The sequence below is a fragment of the Capra hircus genome, chromosome 11 (genome assembly GCF_001704415.2).
Source record: "Capra hircus breed San Clemente chromosome 11, ASM170441v1, whole genome shotgun sequence".
NCBI lineage: Eukaryota > Metazoa > Chordata > Mammalia > Artiodactyla > Bovidae > Capra > Capra hircus.
In genome coordinates this window covers 19,352,300-19,367,477 of record NC_030818.1, presented here as the reverse complement: position 1 = coordinate 19,367,477, position 15,178 = coordinate 19,352,300, and the positions used below count along the sequence as shown (strand labels likewise).

Here is a 15,178-nt window from a genome sequence, read left to right as displayed (position 1 = left end):
TGTTAGTCTGTAATATGGTAATATTAAGATATTACTGTTTTAAAATAAAAGGGCAACAGGTAAAGAGTTTAAATGGGCATGAATTAAATCATATTTTGTAAACTTCAGGGAAAGGGATGTAGGCACTGGTTGTGCAAAAAAGATTTGTGCCATTTATATAATCATTAGTATATGTCCTTTTTAGAGATTGTCAGCTACCAACCTCTGAGTTTTTTTAAAAAGCAGTGGCGTGGTCATGGTTCCCCTCAGTGGCTGGAAGGCTAGCAAACAACTCAATGTTTCTGTACAGTATACCTTTACTCATAGGTGTGCTTGCTAATGGCTCTGCTGTAGTTAACACTTTCCCTAGGCAGCATGACTTAGATTTTTGGCCTCAAGTAAATAAATAATTTTAAGTTCCAGGACAGTAAGTGTAACTAGAACCAGAGATGTTAACCTTTAGAATGATGAAGAGACTTTGTCAGCACTCATGCTTTGTCACTTTGTCATGTCTGACTCTTTGCGACCCCATGGACTGTAGCCTACCAGGCTCCTCTGTCCATGGGATTCTCCAGGCATGAATAACGGAGTGGGTTGTCATGCCCTCCTCCAGGGGAGCTTCCCAACCCAGGGATCGAATCTGGGTCTCCAGCATTACAGGCAGATTCTCAACCAACTGAGCAACCGACGTTCGTTTACTGATTATTCTTACCTCATTTTTAAGTATCTATTGGATATACTCTTTGTGATGTAATTATTGTCTCTGGCATTTTTATATAAATGTATCAGGGTTTCGTGTTCATCAGGCCTTTTTCTTTCCTTAAAGTTAGAATGATAAATTTCAATCAGTTAATCACAGTTGTTTTAATAATACTGCCTGCCAAGTCGCCCCAGTTGTGTCTGACTTTGTGCAACCCCATAGACGGCAGCCCACCAGGCTCCCCCATCCCTGGGATTCTCCAGGCAAGAATACTGGAGTGGGTTGCCATTTGTCCTTTATATATAAAAACAACTTTTAAGTATGTGTCTTTGGTAGAGACTCTCCTAGGGATTGTTGGTTTTAGGGCTGATTCAGCTATAACTATGTTACATATCATGATCTGAAATCATGTTTAGGAAAGTGATTGCTGTCAATTTAAAAGGTGTGAATTCTAAGCATAGTATATGCATGGGAAAGCTGGCTGAAGAGAGTAATGTGTGAAGATGTTAATTTACAAATATTGCAGTCCTTTTTTTTTTTTTTTTTTAAAATAACCATAGGGCCTCGCTGAAAACAAAAGTACTTTAGGACCAGAGGAAGTTCGTAAATCTGCTCTGACACTGGTTATGGGGGCTCTGGACAATCCAAACCCCATCTTACGATGTGCAGCAGGGGAAGCTCTTGGAAGAATGGCTCAGGTGGTTGGAGAGGCAACTTTTATTGCGAGAATGGCCCAGTATAGCTTTGACAAGTGAGTCTCCCTATCAACAAGTAACTTTCTCTCATAGTCGATGATATCGTTTAGATAATCCATAGTTGTTATTAACTGAACCATGTATTTTCTACATGGTACATGCTTTCAATGTGGTGTGGGTTTCTTTTTCAGCTCTTGAATGTTATATAATGGAATCAAGAGGGTTGTTAGTAAGGGTTTCTCTCAATTATGTGTACTTTGCTCTTAAAGAGGTCCTTTGAAGTTCTTTTCTCTCATTTCTGCCCCCCCCCCCACCATTGCCATTGTTCTTTCTGTTAATATTTCACTTTTTGGACAAGCCATTCTTTTTCTAACTATTACTAAGTTTATCATTATTTAAATTATTTCTGAAACGGGATATATTTAGCATTAGCTTTTAAGAATTTTGTGGCATTTAAAAGAGTGACCTCAGAGATCCAAATAAATGTGATCAAGATGATAAATAGAGTCATTAGTGACTGTTGGTTGTTAATCAAGTACTGAAGTAGAGCAGTTGAAAATCAAGAGTGGGTAGGAATTAACACTTGAGTAATGTAAACTAATTATTCTTAAGTATGGTATATCTGAGTATTAATTATACTAAACTACATTGTGATTAACAAGCGAGAGATTGGGAGAAGCAGTGGTTGTGAAGTAGTAATTCTAAAGAAGTGTTTTCTGAACTCTTCTGCATCTGAGAATTGTTGTCCTTATCTTCACACACAATTGGCACAGTTTGGTGGGTTGAGGATAATGCCCCAGTGTTATCGCTTGACTCACTAAGGATAATACAAGTGGGGAGAATACAGTCAAAATATTCCCCGTCACTTAGTCTTCTGCAGAATGGCTTCAGTTATTTTCTAGTGATAGATTAGCTTTACCTTTTTCAAGTGTCTCTCATTGATCCTGAAATCAACTTTTGTTAAAGTTATTTTAAAAGAACCAATCTTACCAATCTTAACTACCTATTTTGTGGTTTGTGTTCTGTTATTAATAGGTAAAATTGGAATTTATTTCTTTGGAAAACTCTAGAATGGTTAATTTTTCTTTAGTGACCAGGGGTTTTAATTTATGTGTCTTCAATACCTATCAGAGTATCTGTTTCATATCGATTCTGGTGAAACACAAGGACATTTCATTCATATTCATACCTGTCCAGTTAATGGTTTGCAGGTGTTCTCAATGCTTAGTTTCATTAACTTTTCCAAATAAGTTGTTATGATCTAAAATTAATTATTACATAGATTTTAAGTTACCCATTTTTTTCACATTTTAATTTATCTGAAACTGGGATTTGTCGTAAAGTCTCCATGTAGTATTATAATTATTAGGCATCATTCTCACTTTGCCACCTCTGGGAAATGTATATTCTTATATCTTAGATAATTTACTGTACTGAATAGATAATTATTACTGACAAAATTGGCTCAGCTTTCATTTTAGCTCACTGGCATGAACTTTGAAAAGTAGCTATGTGAAGGAAGCTTTCTAATCTGTGTAATGCTTTAGGATGCACAGGTATCCTTCATTCTTCTTTCATTCCTCAAAGCAACTGCTACATAGGAGTAATGATAATGTTTTGTTTTACAGATGGAGAAACTGAGGTATAGAGAGATAAAGACCCCTTATCCAAGGATATAATATATTAGAAATATTGCTAAAGGATTTCCCTGGTAGTCCAGTGGTTAAGACTCCACACTCGCAATGCAGAGGGATCAGGTTCAGTCTCTGGTCAGGGAAGATCCTACATGCCATGTGGTGTGGTCAGAAAAAAAAGTACTGCTCTGGATGCACTTAGTTCACGGCTTCCATCGCTACATTTCCCAACGTCTATTTTGTCTTGACAGCATTTGTATTTTTCTTTGCCATAGGCAAACTAACCAGCCAGAGTCTTGGGATGGTTTTTTATCCCTTGACTTTATTTCACTTTTATTAGTTTAATTATGGATGATTTATTGAGAGTTATAATACAGTTTGTTTGTTTGTTTGTTTTTAGTAATACAGTTTTGAAAATGTAATCAGAGTTGCTTTCTAGTCTCCTTTGCTATTTTAGGAGCTTTGTTCTTAGTGGGATTTTCATCTTCTCTAACAGTAACTATGTTGGTGCCTGATTATGTCATAGTCTTTTTGTCTTATTTGTCTTTTATTGAAAGCACCAGTGGTTAAAATATATTTCAAATGGCTCTTGTATTTTTGAGGAATAATTAATATTAAAAACTCTGAAGTTGTAGTTTCTTTTTCATGTTTTCTCTGAAATGAAAATAGGCTTGTATTCAGTGAAATGTGTGATTTTAGCCATTTTAAATTAAGTCTCTAACGTTTGTTAATGAGTAAGAAAGAAATAATCATGATTGTAATCTTTTCTGATTTCCAGAATAGATCCCTTTTATTGTGTGATTCATAAGCTTGTTGTTGCCATAGGGAAAGAGAAGAAACAATCCCTGAAGCATGACTCTCTTCCAGGTTGAAATCAGCTCGAGACGTCGTGTCCAGAACCGGCCACTCGTTGGCTCTGGGCTGTTTGCATCGTTATGTTGGTGGTATCGGCTCAGGACAACATCTGAAGACCAGTGTCAGCATTTTGTTGGCTCTAGCACAGGATGGAACATCCTCTGAAGTCCAGGTAGGATATCAAGTTTTTATTATGAAGTTTGAAAATATTATTTGTAGGAAAATTTATTTCTAAAAGATGGTAATGATTTTGATGAGTTGTTAGGGAAAATGTCTTAGGATCTTTCTCTGTCATTTTGTTTTATGAATGTATAACAGGATTTTGTATTTGAACCTAATCCTAAAGTCTGTCTTATCTTGGGAATTTGACCCATTCCATACATTCCTTGAAGCATAGTTTCTTTTTATTATTTATTATCCTTGGTACATGTTTCCTCATCTTTGTATTTCCTTACATTTGGTAGATTGACCAAATTTCTTATAATAACCTTTCTTTCTCTCCTCCTCTAATACCCTAACCCAGGTACAGGGCCATGGGTTGAATCTTCAAGTGTACTCCTTGAATTTCATTTTTTCTTTCTCTTCAAATATTTTATATAAAAATAGATTTAATTACAGTAAGAGGCAAACACTTCATGTGTGTGAAGATATCCTAGATTCTTGATTTGCCGTTTCACACTGATGCACCAAAAAATATCGAGTATGTGAATCCAGTAGCTTTCAACTCGCCAGCTTCATATTGGGACTCAGATGATGACAGAAGAGACAAGTTTGATTGCCATTATTGCCTTTCGTTGGTGTGTTTATAGATGGGTTCCTTCGCCATCAGAAAAGGATTCAGAATCCACCAGAGGCTTCTTAGTCTACAGGCTTAGTTTGCTTTGACTTCTTGGAAAATGTTTCCAGCAATAAAGCACAAACATCCCCAAAGAACTAAAAACACAAATGAAATAATCTTGCACCTTACAAGGGTCTATGCTCTTTGTTTTTTTTTTTTTCCTAAACACTGTTTCCACAGTGGTCTGCAAGAAAAGAACACAACTGTAAAATTATTTTACCTAAGAAGATGCTGCTTTCTTCTTTTATGTCAGAGTCGGTGCCAGTTTTCTTTCCTTTGCCTTCATCTTTTTCTCAGTCCTCTCGCTTTAATTTCTTAAAACCACACTCCTGTAAGTGACTGCTTCACATGATTCATTCCTATGACATGGCGTTTTACTATCATGTAGATCACATACATTCCCTCAAAGCTGCTATTTCAGTTTTCATCTGCACAAGAATAGTATGGTAGCATTCTTCAGTTTTCTGTAAGGTCTCTTCTGTGTCAAGAATCCTAACTCAAAAATTATACTTCATAGTCAAATTACTGTATACATGTATTCAGCTGTAATTACTAGAGTTTATTGTTGGATAGTGGTTTCTTTTTTGTATCCTCAACTTGTGTGTTGAGATCTCTGTTCTTACTTTGTTTTTACTTGATAAGAAAACCTCCTCTAACAATAATAATCTTGAGACGGATTGTTGAGTGGTGTGTTTTTTTGATTCCTTGCATAACTGAAATAAAATAACTCTATTTAATCTTCAAATTTGAGTGATATTTGGTCGGATATACTATTCCTGGCACACAGTCCTTTATTTTTCATTATTCATAAATGTTTTGGTATTTTTTGTATTACATGTGAGAGTCTCATAGTAGCTTAATTTTTTTAGTTAAATTTCCACAGATATTAACTCAGTTATTATCTCAGATATTATGTTTTTATCAGCTATCTATATAAGCTTTCAAATATGTTCTTTAAGATGTAGAAGATAACATAGAAGCCAATAATCAAATTAACTGACGTACAAATACTGTGAAGTTTTTCTGCAGTGTGGCTTTGAATATCCAGATATAAAATTTTGGTGATAAATACATTTTCTTCTTTTATGCTGTGCATGTATTTTCCACTCCCAAAAGACTTCAGTTTATGTATTGATAATAAATTTCTAACATAATGGAGCTTATAGACATCGTAGCTGTCTTTTTCCCTGGCTTTTTATTTCTTTTGCTAAGGAACTTATCTGAAATATGTCTATATTTTTATAACCTTTCATTTTGGTTTACTAGCATTTTCCCTCTATCCTTGCAGCTTAGAAATTTCATCAAATTGTGTATAAGTTTATCTTTTCTTTTTCACTTTCTGATACTTATTTGCATATTGAGCCTCTTATCTTTTTCCTCATTATTTTAAATTTTTTGTGTTTTCACTATGTGTTACAAGATAATCTTCCAACTGAACCTCCAATTGAAAAAGTAATGATTTTTGTATTTCATAATCTGTTGTTTAGTTGCTCAGTCATGTCTGGCTCTTTTGTGACCCCATGGACTATAGCCCACCAGGCTCCACTGTCCTTGGGATTTCCCAGGCAAAAATACTGGAGTGCGTTGCCATTTCCCTTCTCCAGTATTTAATAATAATTATTCTTTTCTTCTAGCTTTCTACTGAACATTTAATATAAATCCTGGGTTTTTTTTTTTAAACACTTCTCCTTTGTACTTTAATTATATTGCCTTAAAAATCCTTGCAATAGTTTTATTAAAATACTTTCTCTTCTTCTTCCATCAATTTTTTTCTCCAAAATGTGTATTCTGGTCTTCCTCCCACAAGCTGCTATATTCCTTTTACTTTTCTCAGTAGTTGTAGTTTCTATACATAATTGTCCAACTCAGGTTGCTTGATTCCCTAGGATTGGAGTAGATTGACAAGTAGTAGAAAGTAAGGTATGGATTTTTTTTCCTACCACATTGTCAAGTTGGGAAACTTCTCTATTGAGACCTCTGTGTCCTTGGCTCAGGAGTGCAGCTCTCTTTTGGAGATGCCAATAGCAAAAATAAAAGGTACTGGTTTCCCTCTCCGCTGGGAGGAATGAGAAAGTTGATTTTGACTTATGAAACGAAAAAGGGAGAAGGCAGTTTTGCTATCTGTTAGGATATACTCTGTGCTTCTTGCACTGTCTGTGTCCTAAAGACCAAGAGAGAAGAGATGGAATGGGACCAGAGAAGGGGTGCTGAGATGGCCTTCACATCCCTTCTGTAAGTGGACTGGCAGCCCACACACCCACTCAGAACCTTCTAGACGCTGTAGCCCAGGCTTCCCAGCATAGATGGTGCCTCCCTGCATCCTTCTCCTTGACACAGAGAGGCTTCTAGTAAGGCTGCAGTTGAGTTAGGAAAGCCAACCAACACCCGCCATCTCTCCCGCACTTAGCTGGTACATGCTCCTTCACTGCAGCAAAGCCCAAACCTATTACAGGCAAAGCACTCGAGTTTTAAAACCTATGAAGAGAGTTCTATAAATGAGGTGCTCAGAAACTGGAGAAGGAGGCAGACGCAGCATTGGTGCCGAAGCACTTCAGTCAGCAGAACGCCTGGGCTGTGGTGGGGTCCTAAGAAGACCTCATGGAAAAGGTGAGGCTTCAGCCCTGGTGAAGAAGGGTGATTTTACTGAGAACAGGAAGGAAATGAGAGCCCAAACCTAGCCAGATCCCCGAGGTGTGAACTGTATAAAGCAGGACCTTTAACTGCTCTTCAGTCAATCCATTGTGGCTTCAGAAATATGTATGGGTAAAATCTCTTAAGAATTGAGAACTGAATGAGGTGTCTGAGAGTGTGTCTTTGTTAATAAAGCGGAGAGGTTTCTTTGTTTTTTTTTAAAGGTACTTTCTTTAACATGTGGATGTGGGCAGCTTAAAGGATTTTTCATTTTCTTAAGCCTGTGCTGATTACAGTACATTGCTCCAGGTTAATTCTGCAAATACTATTAGCCACTAAGATTATTTGTGCTTAGTAAACATAAATTAGAGCCTGAAAAGATTCCGTGACTTGAAGAGCTGTTATGTGAATGTCATTGCTTGAGAAATAGATCTGAGTACTACAGAACATTGGTGTGGTCATGGTTTTATTTTAGGCTAGTTTCTTAGCAAAATTGTAAAGCCATATCGGATGTCCTTCAGTTCAGTTCAGTCGCTCAGTCGTGTCTGACTCTTTGCGACCCCATGAATCACAGCACGCCAGGCCTCCCTGTTCGTCACCATCTCGCGGAGTTCACTCAGACTCATGTCCATCGAGTCCGTGATGCCATCCAGCCATCTCATCCTCAGTCGTCCCTTTCTCCTCCTGCTCCCAATCCCTCCCAGCATCAGAGTCTTTTCCAATGAGACTTAGCATCCACTAAACTCTCATTACATAAGTTCCTCTTTTGGGGAATTGTGAAATGCATGTAATTATAATAGAGGAAATGAGTTCATCAGTGAAACTTTTTCCCTGACACTTTAAGTCACACTGCAAAGGAACTTTAAACATAGCATTTGTGTATTGGTCGCTTTGGTCATTGGCTACTAGTAGCTTATGTGTTGACCTTTACTCATTTAAGGAATATATTTTAAAATATTTCTATTCATTAAAAATGAAAGTATTAGTGTTATGAAAATTCAAGTTAAAATATCAGTTCACTATACTGTTTATAATAAAATAAATTATATTTTATTCCAGACTTGGTCCCTTCACTCGCTTGCTTTAATAGTGGATTCTAGTGGCCCAATGTATCGTGGATATGTAGAGCCAACATTATCTCTAGTTCTTACCTTGCTGTTGACAGTTCCACCCTCACATACAGAAGTTCATCAGTGTTTGGGTAGATGCTTGGGTGCTATAATAACTACTGTTGGACCTGAACTACAAGGTGAGTAACTTCATCTTAAGCTAAAGGGATTACACAGATAATAACTGTCTTTCAGTTTCCTGAATATTACCTTCACATTGCCTAAAGAAATCTTATACTAATAATTTTTGTGTGTTATGCACTGGCAATTTACTGAAAACCTGGAGCTCTCCTCTTTACGTGTGCTATTTTATTTACTCCCCTTAAGAAACCTGTGATATGAAGATGCTTTTTGAACTTTTGAGCAGAGAAAACACCTAAGTTAAAATGTTACTTGGAGCCCTATGAAGTCAAAGGTGAAAGTGGAGTTCTTTTGGCCTGGGGTGCCATCCCCTTGTCTTCATGGACTCTAGCTTCACTTTTTTGTTTTTTTAACTCTAAGAAATATATTATTTTCTCTCAGGAATTAAATTCAGTGAAGTTAAGTAACTTGCCTCGAGTCATTCAACTGAGGAGTAGCAGATTTGTGATCCTAAGGCCCAAATTCTTACCATGTACTTCCACTGAAATAATTCTACAAATGGTTAACTTAAACACTCAGGTCGGAAAATTATTGTGAATTTATGCGAAATACATGAGCTACTTTCAGAGCTTTCCCTTTCCCCCCTACTATTTATTAAATCTTTCAGTGAGTCTAGCTTTTTATGTATATTATCTCATTTGATTCTAACAGCAATCCTGATAAAGGTATCTCTCTCCATTTTACAGATGAAATACTGAGGCTGAGAAAGGTTAAGCACTTTCCTAAGATTTTATATATATTATATAGCCAGTGAGGGCTTCCCAGGTGGCACAATGGTAGAGAAACCACCTGCCAGAGCAGGAGACACAGGAGACGCAGGTTCAGTCCCTGGTTCAGGAAGATCCCCTGGAGAAGGAATGGCAACCCGCTCCAGTGTTCTTGCTGGGAAAATTTCATAGAGGAGCCTGACAGGCTATAGTCCATGCACAACTGAGCACACACACAGAGACACACACACACACACAGACACCACACACACGCACACGCACACCTGCCAGTAAGTGGTTGGGATCAGAGGTCGAGCTCAGGTAAATTTCCTTTGCCTGTTTGCCTGCATTCTTAACTACTATGCTTCGTTGCCTCCATTCAGATAGTTACTTTAAAAAAAAGAGGGATGTGAAAAAAGAAAGGACCTTTAGGAGGAATGCTAGGAATTGAAAAATATATGATTTATACATGTCTCTATCTTGGTCTCAGTGTCTTCTTTGAGAAGGTTGGTATTTCTTTCTTCCAGTGAATATCACAGGTATGTAGAGAGAATAAATATGTGCCCTTGATTAAGTGTAGGTGTCTGCCAAGTGCTTTCTGATGTGATGGTGAGGCCTGTGTATTTCAAACTAGAATATGACTCTTGTGTGACTCTGATTTCCTTGTTTGGTCTCTGTGGGTAAGTGTGTGCTCAGTCTCTGAAGTCATGTCCGACTCTTTTCGACCCTGTGGCTTGTAGTTGTCAGGGTCCTCTGGGATTTCCCAGGCAAGAATACTGGGGTAGGTTGCTGTTTCCATCTCTGGGGTATCTTCTTGACCCAGGGATCAAATCCATATTTCCTGGGTTGGCAGGTGGATTCTTTACCACTAAGCCACTAGGGAAGCCCTGTTTGGTCTTTATATAAATTTTTTTTTTTTGCATTGGTAAAAATTTTAAATCACTTACATTTGGCAGCTAAGACATTTTTATCTAGACGGTGTGTAATACTACACAATTTATTTTTCCTATCTCTGCTAAAAGTTGCCATTAATCTTATTAGGAAAATAGAATTTGACATTATTTTATCATAGAAGTGGTACTGTTATTTGAACAAAGAACCGGAGAATAAGGAATGTTCTGGCTCTTCCAAAGGAAACAATGATAGGCTTAAAAGACAATATAGTTTATCAGAGGATAAATATAAAGCTAGGTAAATCTAAGATGCATTATTGTCATTCATAAACTGTTGTGTTTTGAAATCATTTGTATATATTTTACAGAATTTTTGATTACAAAACCATCAGAAAGAGGATTATTTTTCTTAAAAGCGACACCTTTTTAAATTTTGATTGAAGCATAGTTGATATACACTATTGTATTCATTTCAGGTGTACAACTTGGTATTTCAGCATTTATATATATTATGAATTGATCGCCCCGTTACGTCTAGTAACTGTTACCATATAGTTATCACAAGATTGCTAACTGTATTCTCTATGCTATACATTACATCCTTTGAGAAGTAACTTCTTTTTTGACGTTGGCTTTCAAGGAGAGGAATTTAGAGGATGACTTTCTTATAATAGGGGACAGGCAGGTTAGGCAAATTAACTATGATCCATGGGCCAAATTTGTCAGATGCCCACTTGTTTGGTCTTTTTTTTTTTTTTTTTAAACAACTCATGAGGTGAGAATTGTTTATAAGTGGTTATGTAGGCACTTCCCTCATAGAGTAGTGTGGATTTTGCCCCCTGGCAAGCAAAATAAAAAATATTGGCCCTCTTAAGAAAAGTTTGCTGACTCTTGTTCTGTAGATTTTATTTGCTTGATAAAATGTAAGCTGTTAAAATGTAAGGGGAAAAAAAGTAAGGGCATTTCTTATAGTGATTTTTAATAGTTGCAGTATCAAACCTACGATAGAGCACATGTACTAGTTAATGTTAATTCAACATAGTTTTTTTTTTTTTAATTGAAGTACGGTTGATTTACAGGGTGGTGTTAGTTTCAGGTATACTTTTTTGTGTGTTTATTTGGAAAGGAGTTTTTTAGAAGATAGTTATTTTCTAGGAATGTTTTTGGTGATACTAATAATAAAATCATTGTATTTTATGTTGTCTTTTGCTTTGCTCTTAGGGAATGGAGCAACAATTTCCACAATCCGTTCTTCTTGTTTGGTGGGTTGTGCGATAACCCAGGACCATTCAGATTCTCTCGTCCAGGCAGCTGCCATATCTTGCCTTCAGCAGCTTCACATGTTTGCACCACGACATGTCAATTTATCCAGTCTTGTTCCTAGCCTTTGTGTAAGTATAAAGCTGTTTCATTCTTTTATTTGTTTAGGGAACCCAAAATTTGTTTTCCAAAAGATCAGACTAGAGCAAAGCAAAAAAAGTAAGTTTCCTGGATTGTGCATTCTAGTTTCAGCTTCAGTAGTCACTTTATGACTGTTTATTTTAGTCACTGATTTTCTTTTTCACCTTTTAGGAAATATTTTAATGAACTGTTAAATAAGGTCCAGAGGACTTTCTCTGGACTAAACATACCTCAAAGCTGGGCAAGTATGTTGTACAGAGAGTGGAATTTCTTGGATGCAGCTTTAAGAATAAAAATTTTTTTCTTTTTTAAAAAATGTACAAAAATCATTATACATAGCACAAAAGGAAAATATTAAAGAAAAGTGTGGTTAACATGGTCAACAGTGAGTGTTTACAACAAATGCTAGAAAAGACTATAGGCAAGCATATAAACAGAGAACCCTATCATAACCTAGGGATTCAGAAAAGATTTCTTTGAAAAAATGATATATAAGATGCAAACTGTAGGGTAATAGGAGTTAGTTTGGGGAGAAATATGATATTGGAGTAACAGCACTTATTTTTAAGCAGAAAGAAAAAGATGTGAAAGATCCTGAGATGGGAAGGAGGGAATGCATTTAAGGAATGCTGAGAGGAAAAAGGGGGAGGTGGGTCATAAGGGCACAGGATGAAGCTGGACAATTATTTAGGGGGAATCATTCCCACACCTTCAAGGAGTTTGAATGTGCCACAGCGTGGAAACCAGGTGCTTGTGAAATGTTTCCAAAGAACATCCACGAAGAAAATAGTCAATTAATAGTATACTCCAGATTGCATTCTGCAACAAGCTATGTGTCATCCTGTCAAAAGCCATGGCCTAACACCCAGGTTTTGAGGGCACAGATGGCATCTCTTGAGCACGGTAAACTAGTTACATGATACAGCTCTGATATGTGTGTGCGTTCAGTAGTGTCTGAGTCCTTGCAACCCCATGGACTGTAGCCTGTCAGGCTCCTCTGTCCATGGAATTTTCTAGGCCAGAATACTGGAGTGGGTTGCTATTTCCTACTCCAGAGAATCTTCCTGGCCCACGGCTCAAACCCCACCATCTCCTGCATTATGGGCAGATGCTTTACTGCTGAGCCACTTGGGAAGCGCAGCTCTGATAGGCAACTGATAAATGTGATGAAGACTCAGACACACACTCCTCAGTTGTCAGGTTCCTCTGTGCATTTTTTTCTCCTTAAATATAATTATACTATGAAAGTTTTCCTTATGAGATGGAACATATTTAAGAGGATCTGGTCAAGTAATAACGTGAATTTCTTTATTTCATTGAAGGTTACCAGTAAGCCACAGGGAACATACTGAGTGTCCTGTGTGTTAACAGAAAATAATGTATCCAAAATGATTTTTTTAGCATAGCATCAAGGGTTTTGTTACACGGTATATTGGAGCACTCTCCTGAACCTTTTCCAAAAATCTGGGAAGGAGATGCCATGGGAGATAAAAGATAAAAAAGAGGGCCACTAGAGTGGCTCTCTTGATTCCACATTACCAAATGCCTTGTGAGCTGTCTTCATTACCAAATCTTTTGACACTCTCTAAAAAATAGTTCATGCATGGATTCATCCAAATTAGTGAAATCAGGGCTGATTTTTGTAAACTTCATGTTCATCTCTATTCAGCCATTGCCACCAGAAGAGACCATATTATGTGATACCATGTGTAATACCTAACACAAATGAGGTGATTTTTTTTTTTCAGTAAATCTGTTAAGAGGTAAGCTTCACCACAGTAATCTTTATGAAATTATATAAAAATATTAAAATGCATATGATGGAACTGTTCAAATATGTTTTTGCAAGAATGGCCACCACTCTGGATTCCTTTTATTTTCCTCCTGGCAAGTAGATGCTTGTTATACCATGTGATCAGTCGTTCTTCTGTCCAGATCTTTTCTGCACACAGCAAGTACATTACCTGGGATGATTGTAGGAGATGTCAGTGAGAAAAAGACTTGAGCTAAATGCCCACATCGTCAGTGACAGAGCAGGGATATCTCATTGTCCTGAATATAATATGGCAGGCACAAGAAGGGATAATATAATATGGCAGGCACAAGAAGGGATAGGATAGCAAGATGACGTATGGTTTAAATAACAGGGCTTTCTGGGCTTCCCTTGTGGCTCAGAAAGAATTCTCCTGCAGTGTGGGAGACCTGGGTTCGATCCCTGGGTTTGGAAGATCCCTGGAGAAGGGAAAGGCTTCCCACTCCAGTATTCTAGCCTAGAGAATTCCGTGGACTGTATAGTCCATGGGGTCGCAAAGAGTCAGGGAAGACTGAGCGACTTTAACTTCACTTCACAGAGGCCTAATGAAGGGAATGGCAACCCACTCGATTACTCTTCCCTCGAGAATTCCATGGACAGAGGAGCCTGGCAGGCTATGTCCATGGGATCACAAAGAATTGGACATGACTGAGTGACTAACACTAACTAACTAGAGGCCTAATGTAGGAGCAAGCAGCACGGTGTTCCTAAGGTTTGCAGAATATAAGGAAGAAAGAAGAAGCTTCTTTGGAAAACAGTGAGGCATAATCTACAAAAGTTGAAAGTATGCATACAATATAATCCAGCAGCTCCCCTCTAAAGTAAATACCTGAGAGAAATGCATGCACATGTGTGCCAAAAAAAATCCTCAGGAATTTTCATTCCTGGCTTATTTGTGCTAGCCAAAAAAAACCAGAAACAGCCAAAGTGTGCTCCATTCTGCAGAGTGGATAATGGTATAATTCTTCAATAAAATATTATACAACAGTAAAAATGAATGAACCCCTATTATATGGAATCACATGGATGGGTCCAACAGACATATTGCTGAAAAGAAACCAAACACAGAAGAGAACAGACTTCATGGTTCCATTTGTATAAAATTCAAGAACAAGGCTACACCAGGCTCTACTGATAGATGTCAAGTAAATTGTGATTATATCTGAGCAGCTAAGAAGTTTGCGTGAAGCCACATTTTTTTTTTAAATCAAATTTAATGTTTTTTTCCTGATATTTGGTGGATTTTACCAGAAAGTGTTAAAAGTTTCCAAACAAATACAAGTTAATTGTTACCTGGTTTACAGTGGCTGCAAAACACCATCAGTGATAATTTGTATCTCTCATATCAGAGATGTTGAAATGGAGGGGTGGGGAAGTGACTTCAGGATCGTTCAGTTCAGTTCAGTTGCTCGGTCATGTCCGACTCTTTGCTACCCCATGAATCGCAGCACGCCAGGCCTCCCTGTCCATCACCAACTCCCGGAGTTCACTCAAACTCATGTCCATCGAGTCAGTGATGTCATCCAGCCATTTCAGGATCGTTAAAACTGAGTTTTTGAAAACATTATGTAAACCTTAAAATATTTTATTTCTTTGACTTTGACCCAGGATATGTTGAGTGTATTTTCTTAGCTACAATTCTGTTTAATTGTAATTAAATGAAATTATATGGTGTTATGCTTCATATATGTTTAATCCTTTGATCTTTCCACAGTTGCATAAGATAGGTAGGACCTGTCTGTACAGATAAAAAAGCAAAACTCTGAGAGATTTGTTCCTTCC

At 37.3% G+C, this 15,178-nt stretch overlaps 1 protein-coding gene across 2 annotated transcripts in view; it reads left to right on the top strand.

Moving 5' to 3' along the window:
* HEATR5B (HEAT repeat containing 5B) overlaps nucleotides 1–15,178 on the top strand; it is a 99,621-nt gene that overhangs the window by 33,932 nt on the left and 50,511 nt on the right. For both annotated transcript variants that reach the window (XM_005686481.3, XM_005686482.3), the window contains exons 18-21: nucleotides 1,240–1,430; nucleotides 3,876–4,035; nucleotides 8,392–8,581; nucleotides 11,404–11,573. In XM_005686481.3, the coding sequence (XP_005686538.2) occupies nucleotides 1,240–1,430; nucleotides 3,876–4,035; nucleotides 8,392–8,581; nucleotides 11,404–11,573 (711 nt within the window). The remainder of the gene's footprint in view (nucleotides 1–1,239; nucleotides 1,431–3,875; nucleotides 4,036–8,391; nucleotides 8,582–11,403; nucleotides 11,574–15,178) is intronic.